This window comes from Penaeus vannamei, chromosome 11 (assembly GCF_042767895.1).
Source record: "Penaeus vannamei isolate JL-2024 chromosome 11, ASM4276789v1, whole genome shotgun sequence".
Classification (NCBI taxonomy): Eukaryota; Metazoa; Arthropoda; class Malacostraca; order Decapoda; family Penaeidae; genus Penaeus; species Penaeus vannamei.
The window spans coordinates 587,621-612,620 of record NC_091559.1 but is presented as its reverse complement, the minus strand read 5'-3'; the positions used below and the strand labels follow the sequence as shown (position 1 = coordinate 612,620).

At 39.1% G+C, this 25,000-nt stretch overlaps 4 protein-coding genes across 6 annotated transcripts in view; 3 read left to right on the top strand and 1 right to left on the bottom strand.

Moving 5' to 3' along the window:
• Nucleotides 1-538, top strand: part of LOC113816170 (uncharacterized) — a 12,262-nt gene extending 11,724 nt beyond the window's left edge. For both annotated transcript variants that reach the window (XM_070126880.1, XM_027368214.2), the window contains exon 4: nt 1-538. This exon is cut by the window's left edge and continues 8 nt beyond it. In XM_070126880.1, the coding sequence (XP_069982981.1) occupies nt 1-538 (538 nt within the window).
• LOC113816169 (tripartite motif-containing protein 5) lies at nt 156-5,423 on the top strand. 2 transcript variants are annotated; one of them, XM_027368213.2, is made up of 4 exons: nt 156-1,567; nt 1,984-2,264; nt 2,927-3,826; nt 3,977-5,423. In XM_027368213.2, exons 2-4 carry the CDS (start codon nt 2,028-2,030, stop codon nt 4,502-4,504), a joined length of 1,665 nt encoding a protein of 554 aa, XP_027224014.1. In that variant the 5' UTR covers nt 156-1,567; nt 1,984-2,027; the 3' UTR covers nt 4,505-5,423. The 2 variants fall into 2 exon arrangements, with proteins under 2 accessions (XP_027224014.1, XP_027224013.1); XM_027368212.2 differs by having other exon boundaries at nt 743-1,567; nt 2,023-2,264.
• Nucleotides 5,424-7,399: 1,976 nt separating this feature from the next.
• Lipt2 (Lipoyl(octanoyl) transferase 2) lies at nt 7,400-12,464 on the top strand. Its single transcript, XM_070126879.1, is given in 7 exon segments — nt 7,400-7,543; nt 8,795-9,041; nt 9,285-9,396; nt 9,398-9,446; nt 10,425-10,602; nt 11,221-11,336; nt 11,851-12,464. Coding segments are annotated over 6 exon segments (930 nt in total). The 5' UTR covers nt 7,400-7,543; nt 8,795-8,799; the 3' UTR covers nt 12,084-12,464.
• Nucleotides 12,465-16,896: 4,432 nt separating this feature from the next.
• Nucleotides 16,897-25,000, bottom strand: part of cm (AP-3 complex subunit carmine) — an 8,581-nt gene continuing 477 nt past the window's right edge. Inside the window, exons 2-10 of the mRNA XM_027368218.2 lie at nt 23,231-23,415; nt 23,005-23,117; nt 22,694-22,815; nt 20,435-20,594; nt 19,337-19,450; nt 18,932-19,111; nt 18,588-18,746; nt 18,374-18,424; nt 16,897-18,170 (exon numbers count right to left, since the gene is read on the bottom strand). Coding sequence (XP_027224019.1) covers nt 18,036-18,170; nt 18,374-18,424; nt 18,588-18,746; nt 18,932-19,111; nt 19,337-19,450; nt 20,435-20,594; nt 22,694-22,815; nt 23,005-23,117; nt 23,231-23,415 — 1,219 coding nt within the window. The 3' untranslated portion in view covers nt 16,897-18,035. The remainder of the gene's footprint in view (nt 18,171-18,373; nt 18,425-18,587; nt 18,747-18,931; nt 19,112-19,336; nt 19,451-20,434; nt 20,595-22,693; nt 22,816-23,004; nt 23,118-23,230; nt 23,416-25,000) is intronic.

Below are 25,000 nucleotides of genomic sequence, written 5' to 3'. Positions count from 1 at the left end.
CGTGGAGTCCGTCCTGCAGGAGTCGCCCGAAGTGTTCCTTGACCTAAGCGCTGAGGGGCGTCGCCTCGGCCGCGTCTACATCCAGCTCTGGGGCCACCTCCGCCGGGCTCGCCACTTCCTGGCCCTGTGCCTGGCCTCGCTCGGCCCGTCCTTCAGGGGCTCCAAGTTCAGCAAGGTGGAGAGCAAGGACAAGGCCGGGGAGTGCCTCCGCGTCAGCCACTACCTGAGCGCGGAGGGCACGATGAGCGCCATGGGCCTGATGGAGGGCCTCGAGTGGGGCGGGGACCACTGCCTGCCGAAGAGGGCCGGGCTGGTGGTGGCGGCCAGCGGGGGGAAGCTGGAGTACGACGGCTGCTTCGACATCTGCACGCGAGACCACCCGGCCAAGAAGTTCTCGTGCCCCTTCGGAGAGGTGGCGGGAGGCGCGGAGGGCATGGAGGTGGTGAGGGAGGCCGCCAGACACGAGCCCGTGACGGAGGTCTTCATCAGCGAGGTCGGGGTCGTCCTCACGAGCCAGCAGCGCTGCGAACACGTGTGACTCCGCCTTCCTGCTCAGCCACACACGCCTCCGACTGGAGAAGATGGAGCGGAATACACGCACATGAGCTTTAATGCTTGCGCACGAGAGAGGACTGAGGAAGAGCAGACCCATGCAAAAAGGAAAGGAAATCAGAAGAATGAAATGATACGGGAGACACAAAATCAGCCATTCGCAAAATGTTGATCTAAAGGAAGTTCAGTCCTTCGTAGCAAGCTTCGTCACCATTCTGATCTCCCCCAAAGTAACCCAAGTGGACTGACCTTTGATAAGAGGTCGGCTTGATGGCCAACGTCCGGCCTCACTTTACAGTCATGTCGAAACAGACATATGGCATTCCTTTGTTCTCATCGTCCGCTCGAAAGTAAAGGCTGTTTGTATACATATATATGATTCACTGTGGCGTCGTATATTAACATTTAATATTGTTATTACGCTTTGTATATTAATCTTCATTATTATGTTATTGTTTTTGTATAATATCTTTTGCGCGATAACGTCACGAAAGTAATCGAGGCATTTCCTTTTTAACAAAAAAGTACAATCTTTTCCGGGTGTTGACCGAATGCCTAGTAATAGCTCTTACGTTGATCGTTTAAGAGACCTGCTTTCCTTTATCAAACTATCATAAAAATTGCAACAACATTAGTATATGGTAAATAATTCAATGAGCCAGCTTAACAACCCATCTGGAAAAGTGATAAGAAGGGACAGCGAGTGACGTCACCACTTCTTCGAAAGCACCTGACGTCCACATCCTGCGCTGGCACCGAGCTCAGACGCCAGTGCCTCCTGTGCGCCCCAGAGAGGAGCCCCGTCGCCTGGACACTGGCTGGGATGAGTGAGCGATGAATAACGTGAATCTTATGAATGGCGGAAAACAGAACTTCCCGAGCACAAGGTTTTGCGTGCTTGTTCAACGGTTCATTGACCCCTGAAATGGATATCGCTTGTCTGTTTTAACGTGGTTTTAAGTGCACGCTGTTCATCAAAGCATGGCCAATAACACCAAGTCAGTGCTTGTGTCAGGTACGTAAAATTCGAGAGTACAGATTTCGGTGTTTCTTTGAAAAACTAATAGGTTTCGCATTAAGAGGCGGTTCCACTGGGGAAAGGAGTGAAGTGTATTGATCACGTCTTATTTGCTTTCACAGTTTAAGATACAGTACTCACGTTTTCTTCCGTGTTCTCGTCCTCCTGTGTTTCAAAACATTTATTTATTCTCATTTGCTAATTGTAAGACAAAAAATAACCAAACATTAAAATGGTACGCTAGAAGACGGAGCTCGTACAGAGACAGGAAATCCATTATCAGTAAAAGTCAGGAAGATTATAAGAGGCAGATGTTAGTTAGGACGACAGTATCCGCTGCAACGGACAGTAACCGAGGTGCTCCGCTGCGTTAGGTTAGGAGAGACTCAGCCTCTGCTTTTTCTCCATAATAGAAGTCGAATGAAAACTCATCCCGCCCGTTCACGCCGCAGCCAGGATGGAGGAGGAGGTGACGTGCATCGTGTGCTCGGAGCTGTACACCAGAGGGTCGCGAGAGCCAGTCGTCCTGCCCCTCTGCGGCCACACCTTCTGCAGGCCGTGTCTGTGCAACCTGGAGAACACAGGGCGCCTCAGCTGCCCCACCTGCAGGCAGACCTACGTCGGACCGCCCATTGACCAGCTGCCCACCGTCTTCGCTCTGCTGAGTCTGTCCGAACACTTCAAGAAGTCCGAGGTTTGTGTTGGCGCTGATGCTGTCTCTCGCGGCCCGAACTCAGGTAGTCGTGAGCAAAGGAGCGTCGAGAGATCAGAGAGTTTGGAAGCACTTTCATTTTGCTTGTTTTTATGAGCGTTCATTGTCTCCTTTGATCTATTCCCTTGTCCACTATTTAAAGTGGTGCCAAATAACGGTGCAGGATATTGAGTTTGATGTGAATATGGTTGTGCAGATATTATTATGAATATGATACAAATATATTTGATGGTGGGTGGCTTGTTGCAGTTTTTGTTGATTTCAGACGTGCTTTAATGCCAAATCTACAACTTTATATTGATTGTCCCCTTTGAATTACTTGCTACGATTTTTTTCTGACCTCTGAATAACCTCCTTTGGATTTCTTGAACACGACCATTAGACTGCTCATAGCTTCAGAGGATTAAACAAGCACCCTAATCATGCTATGCTTTGTGCCAAGAAACAATGACTGTACTGCTTATCAGCAGATGTTTTTGAAAGGACGTCTTGAAAGGATGCTTGTGGTGTCAGGTGCTGCCACAAATGTAGTCCACATTGATATTGTGCCCCTTTTTTACGTTCTTTCAATATTTACTGATTTTTTTATCTATTTATGTATTTATCATATAAATTTTCTTTTCTCTTCTCTCCTCTTGCCACAGGGCCACGGGTGCCAGAGACATGGGTCGCCGGTAGAGTTCTGGTGCCGCAGTTGCCAGCTCCCCCTGTGCGGCCACTGTCTCCTCGAGGAGCACGTCAAGGACGGCCACAAGGTCGTGCGCGGAACGGACTTCATTGCAGAGCGCAAGGAGCAGATTCTAAGCGAGTGCACGGTGCTCATCCAGGAGATAAGCAACAGGAAGGGCCACTGCGTGAACAGGTTCAGCGAGTGGACGGCGCAGATCATCGCGGGGGTCGAAGAGAGCGCTGTGCTGTGGAACTCCACCCAGAATGCCCAGAACATTATGACTGATGTCGTCCACGCAACCAACATCGAATCTATTTTGGTGTCGTCTTCGATGCTCGGAAGTCTTCGAGAGGAAGTCATGAGAGCGGCGCAGAGAGACACAAGGACAAGGACTGCGAGCGACCGCTCTTTGAGATGCAGCTCCTGCAGCGAGGTGGATTCTGCCTCTCCCCTCGGCCTCCTGCGTCAGGAATCTTCCCCGGACGTGGAATATCAAGAGACTGAGTTCGAAGAGACCGAGCAGACTACCGCCCCCGAAGAGAACACTCTTAGTCCTGCAACTCCAACCTCGGACGCCGTTCTGCCTGAGGACAAGACGGACAGCTCGTCCGATTCCCCCCTGGCGCGGCAGGATAGCCTGGGGAACGGGCCTCTCGTAGCAAGACAGATCAGCTCCACGAGCAGCACGGGCCGCGAGATTGGCCACACCCCGAGGGACTCTGGTGTGATGAACCTCCTCGGCCCAGTCCCTTGGCCGCTGAAGTGCTGCGTGGTGGGTCCGGGCGGGAGGAGAGGAAAGCTGAGATGGGAGGGCGGCCGCCTTCACATGTACGCTCTCGGAGAAGATATAGAAGAACCACACTTCATGGTACAGGTACGAAGTGTGCTTTACAGGTATGCCGTGAGTTGAAAAGTCGATTTTTTCCTTGCAGGGCTGATGCTGCCTGTGGAAAGGATCAGATGTCCCAAACTGTTCACAAACCTCTCAAAATGCCTCCATTAACACCATTTTTCCTTCCCGCAGATGTCCGTCCTGCAATACTTGGTGCCAGAGGACTACCAAGAGGTTTTCCTCGTGTTGGAGACGGAGGGGCGGTGTCTCGGCCGCGTCTACATCCGCCTGTGGGGTCGAATCCGCCGCGCCCAGCACTTCCTCGCTCTCTGCCTGGGCTCCCTGGGGCCTTCCTACCGCAGGAGCAAGTTCCACGGCGTGGCCAAGAGAGGGGCGCCGGGAGAGACGCTGGCCGGAGGCAAATACCTGACTCCCGAAGGCCTGACCAGCGTCCAGGCGCTCGCGGGACACCTGGAGTGGGGCGGCGAGCACATCAAGGAGAAGAAGCGCGGCCTCGTGGTGGGCGCCAACGCGGGCAAGCCGGAGTTCGACGCCTTCTTCCACATCTGCATGAAGGACCAGCCCGGAAGGCGGTTCGCCTGCGCCTTCGGAGAGGTCGTGCAGGGCATGGAGGTCCTCCACGCCGCCGTCACGCACCTGCGCAACAACGACGTGACGATCAGCGACGTGGGCGTGGTCTTGGCTTCCACGGCGCCCTAAAGCCACGTGCCAGGAATGAGCAGACGCGGTGACGGCAGTTCGCGTAGCGACGCAGCCAGAGTCCCGGCGGCGGAGGACACGAGAGGACGAAACAGACACGGGAAGCGCGTGGAAGATAAGGCGCGTCTCATTAGAAGATCGAGGGATAAGACAAAGGCGCAGCGACGAAATGACATCCGCATTTCGCGCCATTTCTTGAAAAACATATCCTCTTTAGATGAATGTGAATTAGCTTCTTTTCTTCTCATGTACTAGCTAGCATCTTGCTTGCCATAGCTTTTATAGACTATTGAAATGTAAAGTTACATTTATACACAAGCACGCACGCACACTCGCACACACACACAAACACACACACACATACACACACACACACACGCACACACACACACACACACACACACACACATATGTATGTATACATATACACATTCATGATTACCACATGATAGACACAACCTTTACATCTATTGAAATATTCACACGGTGACTATTACAGTACTGAAAGCAAGGTGAAATATTACGATGTAAATAACAAATGAATGAAATTGAGCATTCGCGCTTAATGAGAATGAATCTCAGGTGTACAAGAGAGCAAATCCTTTTTTCTATTTTTTTACTTATAATTTCATCACATTTACAGCCACTTCGCAGTCGGTTTAAGCGTCTAGTAGTGACAACGTGTAACCATATGCACTGTATAGAAACGCTATTTGCTTACGTGAATTACTGTACTGTCTCTTTGAGATCTAGAAGCTTGGACCCCAAAGGACGGCTTTTAAATATCGCGACATATTTCCGCAGGTTTTGATAGCAGTTTAATAGGCGTGCGGTGCTTGATCTATTTACTTATATCCATACAAATGATTTTATACGTACATGCATCTGTATGGTTCAGTGGATAAAGTGTGGTGTTTCATAATGTGTTTCAGTATATCCTTTCTTCTTATGACACACACACACACATATATATATATATATATATATATATATATATATATATATATATATATATATATATATATATATATATTTATTTATTTATTTATTTATTAATGAGTATTATTCCTGTTGTTATGTTTTATGCAATCAGTTCACTGCGTCCATGTAAATAATGCAGACACACACACACACACTATAAGAGTGTCTTAACAGCTCTTATTTTATATAGTTGTTGAAGTACAAGATGGCGCCAGGGAAACCCGGCGTGGCTGTTCTCTTTATTTCTAAGAGTTACAACACATACACAAGAATAACGATACACGTAGAACGCCGCTGTGTGGAACCCCCGGCCGGAGAGCCGGGAGGGGCAACTCAGGTCAGACGCGGTGAGCGAGTGAGTGAGTGAGTGTGTGGGTCAGCTTGGATGACCTTATATACCCCTTGGCGGACGGTGTGGCCTCTATATTTAGGAGAGCGTGGTTTGGGCGATAGCATGGGCAGGCCCCGCACCACGTGTGGAGGACCACACGTGGGAAGTAGGTATTGCATGTATTGCACCTCTTTATACCTACACACACACACACACACATACACAAGCACACACACACACACACACACACACACACACACACACACACACACACACACACACACACACACACACACACACACATATATATATATATACATATATATATATATATATATATATATATATATATATATATATATATATATTCATTTATATGTGTGTGAGTGCATACATATGTATGTATGTATGTATGTGTATATATATACATATACATATATGTATATGTATATATATGTGTGTGTCTGTGTGTATGTGTGTGTGTGTGTGTGTGTGTGTGTGTGTGTGTGTGTGTGTGTGTGTGTGTGTGTGTGTGCGTGCGTGTGCATGTACGTGCGTGTGTGTGTGTGTGTATGGGAAAATAGCCACAATGAGAATTGAAAATGTTCATAACGTTTCGAACTCATCACGAGTTCCTCTTCAGACAAATCCGAAATCGATCCTTTTCGGTTTTGTGGCTATTTTCATTTTCATCTTTGTGTACCCGCTACTGTGTTTGTCGTTGTGTCCATACATCTCTCTCTCTCTCTCTCTCTCTCTCTCTCTCTCTCTCTCTCTCTCTCTTATATATATATATATATGTATATATATATATATATATATATATATATATATATATATATATATATATATATATATATATATATATATATATATAATGTTTGTATATGTGTATATGTATATGTATATATATATATATATATATATATATATATATATATATATATATATATGTATATATGTATATATATATATAAATATATACATATATACATATAAATATATATATACATGAATGTATGTATGTATATATATGTATATGTGTATATATATATATATATATATATGTGTGTGTGTGTGTGTGTGTTTGTGTGTGTGTGTGTGTGTGTGTTTGTGTGTGTGTGTGTGTGTGTGTGAGTGTGTGTGTGTGTGTGTGTGTGTGTGTGTGTGTGTGTGTGTGTGTGTGTGTGTGTGTGTGTGTGTGTGTGTGTGTGTGTGTGTGTGTGTGTGTGTGTGCGTGCGTGTGTGTGAGCGCGTGTGTATATACATACATATATATAGATACATATACATACATACAGATAAATAAAATATACATGTATATATGTATATATACATATATACATACACATGTATATATGTGTATGTATATATATATATATATATATATATATATATATATATATATATATATATATATATATATACATACATATGTATATATATAATTTATGAAGGCGGCAATATGTCGGTTCTTTTCGTACGCAAAACCAAAACAAACCGAGAGGAGCAAAATACTAATATGTAAAGAGGAATTACATATTCCGTTGTTCAAGGTATTAAAAGAAGATTAGAAAGTATTATAGAAACTGTTGATATTGCATGATACATTTCCATTTATCAAGATAGAACAGTGAAATGATAACTACCTTCCCTTATCAGCAGTGTAACTCGTCTCTGAAACCACATTATTGAGTTACATTAAGAAATGGTTGGTTTTTGATGAGGTAAGAGCAGGCCTATGGTGCTGGCTGCTTATTAGGTTTTGCCTGAACTATTGGTTTAGAATTAACACTGGTATTGTCTTGATGGCTTCTCAATGTAGATCCGGTTCTTGTCAACGTAATTAAGTATACATATAAGTGGAGGTTTCAAGTACATGCATAATGTTTGTAAAATACCAGCTGGGGGGCATAACTTTCATTAGTTGATGCTGCTTTTAATAGATATTCAGTAGTAATTAGTATGTTGCAGAATCCTTGAGAAATATGTGGAATAATGTGATCGAGCGTCACAATACAGGTTTGGTCTTTTGCAGTATTGTAGTCCTTAGACTTTGACATATAATTCATTCTGGTGTCTGTTCAGATTTTTCATGAATCAACAGTGTTGTCTCCACCAGGTGTTTACCACTCACATTTTGAAGAAAATTGGGTTGTTGTTTTTCACTCAGCCATCCAACCTTGCAACTATTATTTCTCTCCCCCCCCTCTCTCTTTCTCTCCCTCCTCTTTCTCTCTCTCTCTCCCTCCTCTTTCTCTCTCTCTCTCCCTCCTCTTTCTCTCTCTCTCTCTCTCCTCTTTCTCTCTCTCTCTCCCTCCTCTTTCTCTCTCTCTCTCTTTCCTCTCTCTCTCTCTCTCTCTCTCCCTCCCTCCTTCCCTTCTCTCTCTCTCACTCTCTCTCTCTCTCTCCTCTCTCTCTCTCTCTCTCTCTCTCTCTCTCTCTCTCTCTCTCTCTCTCTCTCTCTCTCTCTCTCTCTCTCTCTCTCTCTCTCTCTCTCTCTCTCTCTCTCTCTCTCTCTCTCTCTCTCTTCCCCTCTCTCTTCCCCTCTCTCTTCCCCTCTTTCTTCCCCTCTCCCCTCCTCTCCCTCTCTCCTCCCCCCCTCCTCTCCCTCTCTCCTCCCCCCCTCCTCTCCCCCCCTCATCTCCCCCTTCATCTCTCCCCCTCCTCTTTCTCCCTTCTCTCTCCCCCTCTTCCCTCTCCTTCCTCTTTGTACATACATCTCTTTTCTGTCGTCTTTCCTTTTTACTCTTCTGTCCTGTCTTTACTCTCCAGTTCTCTCTTCTCATTACCTTATCCTCTCTCCATGTTTCTCTTTCCGCTCTTCTTTCTTTTATCTTATGTCATCTTTCATTTCTCATCTCTTTTATCTTCTGTCTCTCCTTGTCTTTCCTCTCTTCACCTCTCCACTCTTTTCTTCTCCAAATACCTCTCCCTCACAAAAGGAAATGGGATATTTACTGCTGATATTTTTACAGTCGTGATGCCTCGCCATAGTAAAGTCCAGCTAGAGGTCCTACGTCTGTATAAGCATTGCCTCCGAGCTGCTGAGAAGAAGCCAGGATTCTCGGATAATGTCAAGTATGAATTTCGAAAGAATGCTGCCATTCCCAAGACAGACATGCTAAGAATAGAGCATATGCTTCGACAAGGCTGGAGGAAACTCAAGATGATGCAAGATCCTTATGTCAGTAGCATGGGACGTTTTGAGAAATGAAAAACAAAGTGCTGTGCTGCAGTGGTGTAATATTTTTGAAAACTGTATACATGCAAAGTAAATTTTAGTGTACAGATGCTTCAGGCATTGGAAAGAAAATAGTTAAGATATTTGCTGCTTCAATATTTGTGATGCCAAATAATTTGATGAATCTGGCTGCAGTCTCTAGAAATGTGCTAGCTAGTACAACAGTCATTTACGTATATGCGTGCTTAGACTTATCTTTTTATTTTGTGTAATAAAGACATTAGAAAGAAAAATGGCAAACAAAATTGTGTATGTCCAAAAACTAGGGCGTGTTCCTTATAAAATGGCTTGGGATTATCAGAAGGTAGTTGCAGAGAAGGTGAGGCAGAATATGAAGTCTAAGAAGGAACCAGGCCACACCATGCTCTTGCTGGAGCATGAACCAGGTAAGTCCCTTGGTGCAATACATGAGCTTATATCATTCACCTAATGTATTTCCATTCAAGTTATGAATGTACAATATTAACACCACAGTGTATGTTTAGCAAGTTAAAAAGAAAGCAGGTAGCTTTTCAGAAAATATATTTTTGGATATCCATTTCTAAAATCTGTGCATTATGTAAATAATGTCTCTCTATTTAATTTTTAACAATTTATGGCAAGTCGTTCATAATGTATCAGTTTAAGACAAGTATGATTTATCAGAGACTTTATCTTACTTTTATTTTTGATCATAGTAATCACTAAAATGGCAGTTCAGATAGATACAAGATTTATGATAGATATTCCATGCTGTATGTATATATATATATATATATATATATATATATATATATATATATATATATATATATATATATATATATATATATATATATATATATATACATATATATATATATATATATATTTGTGTATGTGTGTGTGTGTGTGAGAGAGAGAGAGAGTGTGTGTGTGTGTTTGTATGTGTGTGTTTGTGTGTGTGTGTTTGTGTGTGTGTGTTTGTGTGTGTGTGTTTGTGTTTGTGTGTGTGTGTTTGTGTGTGTGTGTTTGTGTGTGTGTGTTTGTGTGTGTGTGTTTGTGTGTGTGTGTTTGTGTGTGTGTGTTTGTGTGCGTGTGTTTGTGTGTGTGTGTGTGTGTGTGTGTGTGTTTGTGTGTTTGTGTGTTTGTGTGTTTGTGTGTTTGTGTGTGTGTGTGTGTGTGTGTGTGTGTGTGTGTGTGTGTGTGTGTGTGTGTGTGTGTGTGTGTGTGTGTGTGAAACTTCAGGATTAGGGAATTTAGATATTTGTCAGCACTACATATGATGAAATTAAAGATAATATTTGTAAGAGGTTTTTACTGATGCTAGATTCTACCCTCCTTTCAACTTCATTTAGCTTACTTTGATATTCTTACAACCAAAATGGCTCGTACCCTCTTTACAGTTTACACAACAGGCATTCGCGACCACGAGTATTCTGCCGAGGAAGAGGCCAAATTAAAGGCACTTGGAGCCGATTTCCACCGCACAAACCGCGGTGGCCTTATCACTTTCCATGGGCCTGGACAGCTGACTGCTTATCCAATTCTTAATTTATCTTCCTTTAACCCAGGAATAAAGTGGTAAGTGGGTATGAAAGGTGTTAGTGTATAGATTTCAAGGTGGTTGACCGAAGATTGAGATGTATATAAGCTATGTATCTAGGTGTCATAACATGTTTTTTTCTTCTTCTTTTCTTTTTTCTTTCTGATTCTATTCCATAAATGAATTAAGTGGCAAGCACAGATTGCAGGAACTCATATTTTCCAGTGTGTGATGCACAAGGATAAGGTTAATGTTAAAACTAATATAATTAATGAAGATAATGACAATGATGATAATGGTGTTGATAGTAATGGTGATAATAATAATGTTACAAATTATTAATGATGATAATTATAATTGTAATTATTATTATGGCAATGATAATAATAAAATAGCTAACAATGAGGATAATAATAATGATAATGATAATACCAGCAGACTGAATTGCTAGCTGAAAAGAATAATGATAAAAGTTATAAAATATGTCATTGTGAAGAGAATAGAAAGAAAGGAAAAGATGTGTAGGGGATATCCTGAGCATAAAACTTGATCTCATCTCAAAAGGTAATCATAATAAAAATAACTGGATGAAATAGGTGATGAAACATGAAAATGGTATTCTTGTAACACTGATCCTTTTTATTTCATACTTTTAGGTATGTGTGTGCTTTGGAAAGAGCTGTAATTCGCACATGTAGGTCTTTTGGTGTTGTTGCAGAAACTTCACCCCATACTGGAGTTTGGGTGAAAGACAACAAAATTTGTGCATTGGGTGAGTGAACAAATATTGGTTTATATCCCTTAAAAATAGCTTACAATCTGACACAGATGTGGCATTTGACCCTACTAAACAAGTAGTTGTGTGTATGGTAATTCAATTCATATTTTAAAAAGATTCTTTCTGTCTATCACTTTTTACATTGTAAGACTTGAAACCATTACCATCATTTCAAGATGTCCTTTGGGAATATTCTTACAATTTCCTTCTCTTCAGTAGAGCTTGCCTATGTATAGGATGCACAGTCATTAGGGCTTAAGGCTGCTTTAATTTTCTTCTGTTTGTTTCTCATTTTTTCTCCCTTTCCCTCGACCTTCTCCTTTTCCCTCTCCTTCAAAATTTAGATAGTCCAAGAATACCTTAGAAAGACCTGCCCTTCTTTTGGTAACAGTTAAAACATAATTCTCAGCAATTACTGGTTAAAAATTTATATTTTTCTTTATGAATTAGGCTCAGTTGGAGATATTATGTGGAAATAGTATGAAAATATTTTTTCTTTCTTTTACAGGTATCCAAGGTCGACATGTTACTACCCATGGCATTGCTCTGAACTGCAATATAGACCTAAGTTGGTATGATAATATAATACCATGTGGCATCCCAGATAAAGGTGTAACGTCAGTGAGTAAAGAGTTGGGCAGAGATGTTACTGTAGATGAAGTTGTCCCCTATTTCCTAAAATCCTTTTCAGAAGTCTTCAAATGTGACATAGTCATTTTGGAACAAGGTGCTAAACACTGATGAGTTATTATGGTCAGTGAGTTATATGAAAGCTGCTTGGTCCTGTGGCTCTTTTTTATGCCTACCCATATGAATGCACATTATGGCTCTGTTGGACCAGTTGAAAGTGCAGAATTTTATTCCTGTTTTAATAAAATGTGCCACACTGTTTCAATTTCACTGTTGGACATAAGATTTTTTACCACTGAATATAGTTACTTACTTGAAGAAAGAAATTATGCAAAGGCTGTTTGAATATTTTGATAATGTTTACAGGGTAATGATTTTAAAGTGGCTAAAAGTTTTACACAACTGAAGTGCGTTTAAACTCAAAATGAACATATTTGTAGAAAGATGTGTATAATACATATATAATCAAGTTGTAAATAAAAGTTGTACTTAATTAACACTTTCTCATTACTCCCCCCCAATTCCTTGCCCTTTGTTTCTCCTTTTTCCATACCAACCCCTTCCTCTGTCCAATTCCTAAAATGTGAGAGTCATGTTGAAAGGATGAAAGGCTGACTTTGTGCCAGTCATGAATGGCCTCGGGGAGCCATGGGCATGGTATTCCCTTGGTAGTTGTCTAGCCCTTACTCCTCATGGGACCCTGAGGGGTGGACTGTTTATCATCCCTACTTTTCTCAGGCTTCCCATGGCTAGTAATGAATATTTTGTACCCCTATTAGGGACATTGAGGCTTGCCCCTTTATCAAATAATCTCCCTAAAACTGACTCCTATGGTTTACCGACCCCTGACTCTTCTTTGACCACAGCTCCGACCACTGATTCTACTCCCCCCTCTTTGAAACCTACTATCAACTTAACCCATGCTGAATCATCTACCCAGATAACTCAACCTCCAAAGAACACCCCTCCCTCAACCCCAATATCCTTAACCCCATCTCCTACACAACTACCTCCATTTTCCACATCCCCCTCCCTTATTGCAACTCTTCAGCCTTATTGCCCTCCCCATCACAACACTACATCATTCCACACCACACCATCATTCTACAATTCCCACCTCTAAAACCCATTTGAATACTCTGTTGGCCCAGCCAAGTGCGACAGATTTTTTGTGATTCCTCCTACAGCCTAGTACGCTGACAATACCCTTTTCCAAAAATGCCTATATAAACAAGTAGGCAAAGTCTCCTTCCGCAGCCGTCCTGATTGTTCTTGCCTTGTCACAGTTACATCTGAGTCTCAAGCCCATGCAATATCTACCCTGGTTGACCTCAATGGTAAACCTATCCCTGTACAACCCCACCCCTCTCTCAGTACATGTACAGGAACTGTTTCCATCCCCCCACCTAATTGCCCTATCTATAACAGGGAATGGTCAGGACTGTGAAGAAGACCTACTTAGCTGCCTTACTGGCTATGATGCAATATCAGTACAGTGCCACACAAGCCCTCCCAGAGGTCACAGTAAGTTCCACGCTAATATTGCCAAGATTACCTTCCGTAGACATGACCTTCCCTATAAGGTCTATATCAGTGGAAAATCATACCAAGTCAGACCATATAGACCTCCTCCCCATCAATGCCGGCAATATTGGCATTTTAGCGATCTTGCAAAGCACTGTCACCCAATGGCTTGATGCCTTCTATGTGCCTAACCTGGCCATGACCATGCAAACTGCCCTACACAATTGTGCAAATGTGCAAATTGTAGTGGCCCACATAATGCATTTTATAGGATAAATTTGAATCAGAAGTGGCAGTTCTCAGATACAAACTCAGCCTTACTCTACAAGAACCCAGGCAAGAAGTACACCATCAACATTTTTCAATCAGACTCTACTCTAATACTATCCAATACTCTACTCTGCCCTCCACCCAAACTGATTCTATATCCTCAACAATACCTCTTCCCCTTACTCTTCACCTTCCCATATCTACCCCTATCTCCCAATCAAATCTATTTTCCATTCTAAATCCAGATACCCCAATATCCACAACTCCCCCCTATACCTACTCCACACCTTACCCATGCATCAGACAAGCTAAACCTACCACTTACACAGCAACTACATTTTCTTCTCTTCAAATACCTACCCACTTTTCACCTCCTCATAAAAGATCCTTCTTTTCCGAAACCTCCCTGCCCAACTTCTCTCCAGAAACCCCTGAGGGCATCCAAAACTTCCTAAGCATAACCCAAGAAAATACTCCTCTCTCTCAACCACACTCAAATACCTCTACCTCCACTTGAGCTACAATCAGAGTGACTATTGAACCGATTAATCATGGCTTTTCTACAATGGAACATTCAAGGCTTCCATTTTTACAGACTTAATCTCCGTTATCTCGTATCCACCTACAACCCATCCATTATCTGTCGTAAAGAAACCTTCCTAACACATCCTCCAATACAGATTACAAATTATCATTTTGTATCACCCCCTCACTCTTTCTCTATCCTCAATACTAATTCCTCAAAAAACTCCATACACTAGACCTTTCCAAACCACTATCCCTTGCATTATCTGCATCTTTCTTCAACACTTGATCACAGTAATTTCATTTTACTTTTCCTTTCTCTTCCTATTGACTTTAACAACTACAAAACTTTACTTTCTCAACTTCAACCACCTTTCATATTAACAGGAGATTTCAACTGCCATCACACTCTTTGGGGTGATACCACCACAACCTCCATTGGTCGATCCCTAGAACACTTCCTCTCTTCAATTGACCTCATTATCCTTAGTGCTAATCACCCCAGACTTTTTGACTTAAGCACACAACCATTTTCATGCCTTTACCTCTATGTTCCCCTTCTCTCTATTTAGACTATCATTGGTCAGTTCTGGACCACTGCCCCCATAGCGACCACTTTCATGAACCTCCTTTCTCCTACCTCATATGTCCCACTTCTTATTCCCCCAAGATGGTGCTTCAATAGAGCTGACTGGCAAACTTTTGTTTCACTCACTATTATACCTCACCTTCTATCCCCATCATCCATTTCAGATAAGCTACAAGTTTTCTTAACAACAGTCTTAAGAGCTACCTACACAGCCATCCCCCAAACCTCTAGACCTTATACGTCTAAGTGTGTTCCATGATGGAACTCTGACTTTATTAAAGTGCTTCGTCTAAAAACCACAGCATGGAATAGTTACCGGTATAAACAAGACACTCCTAACCACCTATCCGCCCTTGTCTCCTTTAAAGAAGCATCTGCCGACCTTCGACAAACAATTTGAAATAGCAAAACAACTGGCTGGAAAAAATGTCTCCTCAAAAACATCTGCAACATCTATATCTGCTATATGGTGACAGATATCAGGCAAACATCCTCCCCATCCAGCCCCAGTCCTCTATATTCGAGATACTCACATATCTGATCCTCTCCAAGTCACTAATGAACTAGATTATTTCAGCCAAGTTAGTAGTGGCTCTCATCTTTCTCCACACTTCACTTCTATTAAGACCACCAAAAAATACACTCCCATCACATTTTCCCTCTCTTCTGATGAGCCAAACAGTTCAGGATTGGTTGTTCTACTTGCATTCACGCTATAAATCTGTCAGGTGTTGCTGGGTGCCCAGTCATGTCGGAATCCCAGGCAATGAACAGGCATTAAACTGACGCTAGGAGGTTGCTATACCTCGCTTTCGTATTGGCCATACTCGCCTTACACACTCCTACCTAATGTCATGATCTGACCCGCCCCTATGTTCCTTATGTAATTTTCCCATTTCAGTCTCGCACATCCTGTTGTCTTGTCCACGTTTTACCACAACCCATATTCCTGTTTTCTAGCCTATCTTCCCGAGACGGATCTCATAACCTATCAGACATCCTGATGGAATCCCATACTTTCTGCATTGAAAACCTATTCTCCTTCCTCAGATACATACATATCCTTCACTTGATCTAATCCTCTCCAGTTTGTTCCTAACCTAACCCAGTCACTCACTCCCTTCACCTATACCTAACTATATACACCCATCCTACAACTGTATAGCTGCTGACGTATAAAACCTAACCAATAACTCACCCCCATCGCTACCCTTCCCGATACTCTACCTCCTATAGTGCTACATGACCTCCAGCATATTAATTTTGCTTCTAACCATTAACTTAACTTTACTTTTTCATTACTCAGGTCTTTAAATCCTTCCAAAGATGTGGGTTGCTCTTAGTATAAGGGAAAACTTTCCAGTTAGGACTTCTTTTTCCTTTTCTTTGTTATCATTTTTATTCACAGACGTCTACAAGTTCCTTTATGATCGTTTTTACTCATTGATGCCAGAAATGCATATAAACATGTACCTTTTCTTTCTTCCATTCATTTTTTATTTTTTATTTTTTTTACATTTATACAGATGGCTCCACAAGCACTTAGTTATGATTGTCCAGTTCCTAGGAACTTGCCTGACCTAACATTTACTCCATTTCTTGAAATTTTAGAAAAAAATACTTGTATTATTACTGTATCATTGTAAATGTTACTAAAATTATAATAAGACCAACAGCAATAATAATTATAATAAAATTAATATACATAAGTAACAAGAATAATACGAATAGAAATAAATACTTTTTTTCAAAAAAAATCAAGGAATGAGGTAAGCAAGTGAGGTCAGGTAGGATTAGTAATTGACTCTTTTAGTGGTTATAGCTTTAGGAAGGCATGTATGTGAAAAATATAAGACAGAACCATAGTGTACAGTGCATGCTACTGGTATCAGTGGGTTATATACATTAAAACAAGAGTATCTCCTTTGCAAGATCAATTTAGATTATATTATCTACAATCTTCATCAAATAACTGATTACATTCAGGGTTTGAGTATACCAGTCAAAAAGAATCAAGCAGTTACAATAACTTTTATTTAACAATCAAAATACAATGAGAGAAGACACACTCAAGAAAAAAATTAGGAGATTCTCAGTAACACTAAAAGGAAAACCTGGAATGAATTTACCTGTAATTCTATGAAAGAAAATAAAAAATGCTTTATGATTAATGATAAAAAACAGCACTCCTTCAACACCATCCTACTTCTGCAAAGTTTCGGAAAATGTGGACACTGTATTCTGCAAAATAATTTACACATGCTTTATCAAATTGTTTATCACTGGTATCCATTTCATCATTCATTCATAAATTTTTAAAGCGAAGATCTTGCAGAAAACTTGATGCAATGACCTGTGCAGTCGTGTTCCATCTCGTATTATTATATAAACATTATGAAAATGAAATGTGAAGCTGCATCTCGATTCCAAGGAGTGCTGTTCAAATGTAACAAATTCAGAATAATGTTTAAAACTTAGTGTAATCTTGTTTGATTTTTTTTTTCTAGTTGCATAAATATTCTTTAAAAATACTAACATAAAATCAACAATAGACTATGAGAGAAAAAAAATCATTCAAAGAAATATATATAAAGAATTGATTAACAGCTACATTTATCTTTACAATGTATGCCATGTTAATTATATCAAGTATATACTAGTTGTCTTTTTTTCTTTCATTTTAGGGTTACCTCTGACAAAGCAACATACAGTCTTGTACATTACATATTCCTCTACTCATCAAACAGGTTCCTTGGTCCTTCTTTGTATATAAATTACATGGATAAGCTTACTATAATCTTCAATTTCTTTATTAATTCACTGCCTAATTAATACTCAAAATGTAAAACAAAAACTAATTATGACACCTAAGAACACAGCCTACCATATCAAGAATACCTTTACTGCAATGTTCAACAGAACCAGTAGAAAGCATGAAAAATTACTTTCCTTTGATCAAGCACAATAAAAATACTAAAGTATTATACCAGAAAAAAATATCTCATAACATTTAACAACTATCAAACTTAATCATTGCAAATAAACTGCAAAAACACAAGCTGCAACAACTACAACTCTATGTAATTATTACAGAAAAATCAGTCTAAAGAAATGAAATTTTAACAGCATCCATATACATTCCCTCTAACTTTCCCTTATGTGCGAACCTGGAAGCGGCCAGCCCTGGTTATGTATTTAACACCTTTGAATGGCTTGTACTTTTCTCCATAAATGTCAAGACGGTTGACCTTCAGACCAGAGACAGCCAGTTGAGTGATTGTGAATTGCACCTGTAAGAAAAACAAGGAAATTTGTTTAAATTAATATACAAATAAAATCCTGTTACTCTGATTTGAGGCTAATAATCTATAGAAGTAAAGTGTAGATTCTAAAAAAGCTAAGCTGCTATTATGATATATGAAATTTACTAAACTCTTAAAACAGAATCTCAGTTCTTTCCACTTACACAGAAAGCAAAGGATAAACAACTTACATTTATGGTAGGATTACTCTCTGGTGGAGGGGACCCACTCTGTATGCTGATCTGAAAGAAAAGCAGCAGTCATCAAAACCTATCCAAAAAGAGAACAAACAGCAGTATCATTTTACTGAACATCATTAAAGAAAAGAAGTCGAGAAGATAAAAAAAAGGAACGATTACAGCTTAAAAAAATAAATAAATAAAACACACACAGGTTCTAACTTACATTCCCCCTTATATTAGGCAGTTTTGTGGGATCAATGCGGCCCAAGTCCCACCGCAGCACCTTGGACACAGGGTCGAATGAGTACTTTCCCTGAGTCACAACCAGGTTGCAGTTCAGAACACACTTTGGCATTGGAACTTCAAGGGTTACCCCTTCAACCTGCAATGGATCAAGATTTTTTTCCAGTCAAACAGAAAAATTTTGAGAAAAAAAATCATATTTATAATAGCTATGACACCAGTAGTAAAGTGGAATCCAAGATGTATCTACCTCATTAAAGAGACAAAAATAAATCAAAATTTAACCATACTAAAAGGAGTGGACACCTGGAAGAACCCACTTACTGTTCGCCCCATCGTTTGTTTGGGTCCTACAGTGACATCCAATCTTCCTCCACCTACATCACGGAAGGAAATATTGTGCCGAATGTATACTGGAATGGCTACTACCGACTGTGAACCAATGTGGTATGACAGGAGTCTAGAGTTCCCATCAGGAGGAATAAATGACAGCACTCGCTCAGACTGCAGAACAACAGATAATTATGTAAATGAAAATTCAGTTTAATTTTCTTTGTATACTTCATTTATATTTTGATGTACATTCTTACATGTACATATACATTCATGTGTGTATTGAGCAGATGTCAACTGACAAAGAGAACTCCATCTACTCATTTACAGTTTCTATTTGATATTATGGACTGGATTTTCTGAAATAAAAGTCACTATCAACAGGCACAAACTTACCTCCCAACGCTTAAGCCTGACACATGGATGAAACGAAACATCATCAAAGAGGCGTGGGTTTACAAATGACAGAGTAAGATCTGGCATCCCTGACAATTTGACGCAGCAGTCAATCTAAAGAAAAAAAAAAAGACATTAAGATCCCTCATCAAATTTTTCTAGTTTATTTTTCTAAACTGAAAATGAGGTAACACTAAAAAATATATGATTAGACAATCCTACCACCATTTAGCAGTTACCTTACAATTTTCTTTATAACAAATGCTCAATTTTCTAAAAACAATATTGTAATAAATGGTAATATGACATAGTTAATCATAAATCAAAAAAATAATAATCTGCCTCACAGGAAGTGAATATATATAACAAACAGTAAGACTAAATATTGGCCCATCTCAATACCATTCTGTGATCATTACCCACCGACCCATACAACTACCACAGGTAATTATCCGTATCATTTTTTCTCTCGACAGTTCAAATGATAACAATATGAAACGGAAATGTGTTCATTTTTAAATAAAATTACACCTCAAAAGCATCCTTCATTGCCCACTACCCAGTGCAAGTACCATATGCATTTGTTTCTTTTATATGTAAATAAAATGCTAATTTTCATTTTTTTTAACACAAATTTGTAACTTTTCTCATTCCAGGTATATGTCAAATTTTGTCATTATCATATGATTAAATATAAAAAATTATCTTCATTTTCACTGTAAAACTCAGGCATTTAAAGATTAATATCCACATTTACTATGAAGTTGAATGCCTGATTTCCTAATTTAGAGCATACATCTAATTAACATCCTATATAAGCCTAAAATCATTTTCAATCTTACTCCTGTGAAGATCTTTAAAAAAAAATACAATCAGAAAGAAAATCTTCCTCACTTTTCACAAATACAACATCCTCTTCTCATTCCATTTATGGTATATTCTTTGTAAGACAGTCATTGTTAAATCCAAATAAATTTTTCAAAATTATTATGCACTAGCGTACCTGACTTTATTGTATATCTTCATCACCAACTCAAAAGACGACAGGTCAAAAAATAATCATAGTAAGTAGATAAAAAGATTACAAACAAGACTTACATGGCCTTGGATTTCAGCAGTGACTGTAGCCCCAGACTTGTCTATGATGGCGTCCACTTCTTCAGTCACATCGAAGTAGGCTTCATTATTTGTATATTTGACTCCTGACCGTCGCCATGGGACATTGCTCAGCTGCCCAGTTGGTAAAGTTGCACTTACACTGTTAACACACATTGAAGAACAAAATTAATATCTTTCTATTCCTTGCTATGGGCAATGCTATCTCCAATTCCAAACAGGCTGAAATATAGAACAAGCAAGAGAAATTTTCTAATCTGATACTTATTTACATCAGTTCCTATCAAAATTATCTGGGGGATAATCACAAACCACTCTCAATATTCCATTTCCGCAGCAGAGATAAGTGTTACCATGAATCTTCTCTGAAAATGTTTTGAAGGTATTTTTTTAGACAGTTACCTTTTACACATATAAATTCATCTTTTATCTTGTAGCAGTTTCTTTTCTACCCTTACCTTTATTCTACTAGTACAACTTTCAATATAAATATAATGTGGGTATTTTGGTTCCTATGCATCCATATGCTATGCTGCAAGTAGTGTATGTGTGATCTAGCATACTATGAGTGAATTTCCTTGCAAATTAACAATTTACACTAAAATATTTCTTTACTTTGCTTCTAAGTCAACTCTTTTTACTCCCTGTATTACTTACTTACTTACAGAGAGTATTTATTAAAACTTCTACTGCCTCACTTCTAATATGAACTCTGGTTAAAATACACAAAGAAATAATAATTTCAGACAAGAAACTCTAGGGGGGTAAAACTACATATAACTTTCTATCTAACAATAGTTTTACTACTTCTTCATTTCTCTAGCTACAAGATGCCTTCACAAAATTTTCAAAAAGGAAAAAAAATCTAAGTAGTGCAAGATTCCCCCTACAACTATAACAGGCACTATGGACAAAATAAATGAAAAATCAAAATAAGCAAAACTTACCGATATTCTCTGGCAGACCAAAAATAAGATTACAAAATTAGAAATGGATATTACTCTGCTATTACAAAAATCTTGTAACATCCCATTCTGCCTTGAAACAAAAGGAGGACTTGTATTCTTAAAAAATTACACTGAGATGCAAAATAGGCTAGCAACCTCTACTCTTTCTCTATACCATAGATTTTGAACACCACTGAGAATTTATATTATTAACTAGAGCTTGAAGTGGGAAAATAACAAAATTCTTATGACTGTTTGCATGCAAAACATTTTCAAAATACTTAAAAGAGCTTTAGTATAAAATTCCTATATCAATGTCTTGATCAAGTACAAAGTTAGTAAAATCTATAAAGAAAAATCAACTACTCACCATACATCACATCTAACATGTTTACAACATTAAGTGTGCATTAACCACAACATTCACATGTGGGAGCTTTTATTCCACACATAAACAAGTTTACTGAACTATTGTCATTATAGGAACACAACAAGTTGTATAGATGCTGCCATCTTGAAAACAGTTTTGTGTTTCTAGCTGATACTTCTGGATCTGCTTTAAACCAATCTTGACATTCATTTTGCTCTACCATTAACCTGGCTTTCTATTGGTTCCAATACATAACTTCAGGAAACCCAAGAAGTCTCTTATGATGTAATTACATTGTGGAACATGTACTGTGTAGTTTTAAAAAGGCTAATGGGAGGAATTCATGAGATAGGACTGGCAGTGCCCCTTGTGGTGGGTGATTAAGACCTTACAATATCAAGACATTGCATGCACCTTGTCAGACAAAAATTATGCTTTTTCCTGCTTTAGAAAATAACAAAAACCAACCATCAAATTCTTCTTCTTGAAAAATGTGCACCTTCTTTCAATATCAGCAAAGGTCTCAATCTATAACTTTTCAGTAAAGTATCATATTTCTGATATGTTCAGCCCCCCTAATTTCATATTTACAAAATAAAACTATTCAGAAGCTCATTTACAATTATATGCAAGTGCAATGCAATATTTTATCCAGTTACCTTCAGCTTGGTGCATTTATAATTTTGCAGACTTCATTTTAATAGCATGGTGTAGAACCATTCGTGCTAAGCGAACAGGCTAAGCATTCCCTGCTTGCTGTAACACTGCATATTTACACAGCATAAGCTTACCCTGCAGAATTCATGGTGGTCCATATTTAGATTGGATTATAAAATACAAAAATACCTGCTTTCCTTCTCTATATCACCTATATTGTTTTGCGTTTGTCTTTCAAACCTGCCGTACTATCAGACTAATACTTACTTTGATTTTCCAGTTACTGTATTAGCAATGGTGCGTAGAATGTTGGGGGGTTTGATAAGCTCTTTTAAGATGTTGCTTTCTGTTGCAAGAGGGAATCCATTATCCAGCATCTCATCTAGGAGCTGAAAGCAAGATGTACTCCTTGAAATTACTCCAAGTCACAGCAAACAAATTCTTCAATCTTTTCATTCAAAAAACATTTAAAAGAAAACAAAAGTTCTACACTTGACTTGGCATCTACACCTGGGAACATGAACTATAGAAATGGTAAGTGGATTACCTCAAATTGAAAAATATTACCCTATGCTTACCTCATAGACTACCACATAATGTTCCTTGATAATGGACTCTGTACATTCTCCAAAATAATCTTCAAAAGTATCAACCACACGGTGAAGGAACTCAATCACAAACAAAGGAGGAACTGTAAAACAACATTTCTTTTAGTCAAGAATACTTTATCATATGTAGCATGTAAAAATAATCTTCTTACCAAAAAAATAACAAAAATGACTCTATCCCAAAGAATTCCCTTACCTTCTGTCATACAAACTGCAATGAAGAAAAGATTGCTGCGCAACACACTGATGAGGTAATGATGTGGAGTGGTAATGACTGGTGGAATGTCTTCATTGTTGTTGGCTTTCCTCTGGGCATCAAAGAAGTAATCGCATATAGATCTTGGTATAACACTTTTCCAATGTTTTTCCATAAAAACATCCCTGAAATAAAAATGTACATAGATTTCTTTTTCCTTAGTAAGCTCATCTTAAATCAAAACCCCCTCTTGACCTAGTCTTGTACACCATATACATCATGACACTCATCTGGAATGGTTTAACCACCTTCTACAAAATTCTTTCTATTTTCACTCTTTCATTGGGTTGCTTAGCATCAATCGCTTCATTTTCTCCTAACAATGTCTATTAACAAAGCACAGCAAAAATAATCAGTGGACTGCTTATAAATGGACTTCCTACAGGAATAAACAGCAAAATTGATAAATAGACACAATATATACAGTCAAAAACCTCAGGATTGATCACACAGCAAAGGAAGTTTACTTCACAGAACCTCCATCTCAGCAAAATCATAATATATATATATCGCACAAGGCTCATTTCACTCAAACCTGTCCCGGCTTCATCTTGTCTATGTTTATGAGATATTCAACTGCAGAAAGGGGGTTGGGGTATGGTAACAGAAGGGGCATTTTAGGAACAGCCCCTAACAATGAAATTATATACAAGAATATTTTGCAATCTCCCAATATAAATTCACACTAGACATTATGAGGAAAACCTATCAATACTATCTTTGACAGATTTGAGACCTGGATATATTCTAGAAAAATTGCTTTGGTAATTTTTCTCAAACATTAGAAGTTTCTGTTTTAAATAGCTATAAGATACAAAATGAACTTTGCTGGTAATGGAAAGAATGACAGAAAACAAGACACTCTTCACCAATGGTATTTCCTATGTGAGCTGATAATAAGAAAGTTGTGCAACTTATAATACTTTGGTATAAACTTACAGGAACATATACTACATTATTATAAGGCAAAAAACTACACTCACTGATATATGAAATGATCAGCACAGGAAAAAATAATATAAGAAATGAAGAAAATAGGTTTGTGTGGGGGGGGGTGACCCCAGGGCCCTCTCGGGGCCCGTAAAAATTTACAGTAGTCACTTATTTGAGCCCAAGAACAACTAACTCAGCAAATTTATAGGGTGTATTTATACTAAACATTACAGCAGTTAATGTTAATAAGATTAAAAATAAGGAAGTGGTTCAAAAAATGTCTTCAATCTTCTGCCAAACTAGCAATATTTTTGTAGTTATGTGATATTAGTAACATATTCTTGATTGCAAGTTCTTGGCTGTTAGTTTGAGTAACATACAGTTTATATTAACATGCAGGTTTAATGGAAAAATGGGCATTTCCTATTAAAAAATGGCATTTCCCACCTAAAAAGGATGTGGCCCTGAGGGCACAGCCCTGTTCTTTGCCCCAGGGCCCTGGCCGTCTGATAGCAGCCTGGGTTGCAGTAATAGGGACTGTCTTAATATCATTTGAGATGGAAAATAGCAAGTTATTCATGCATATTACAACATGAATAACTGGAATAATGAATAATTATTCCATGGTTGGATGGCTGTATGACACAAAACAAAAAAAATTAACAAAACATTTTTTCCATGATTCACAAAATATACTCCGCTTTTGAAATCATGCAGCTAAAACTTTCTTTTCATTGTGCATATATATACATATATATTATTACACCCTGTATCTTC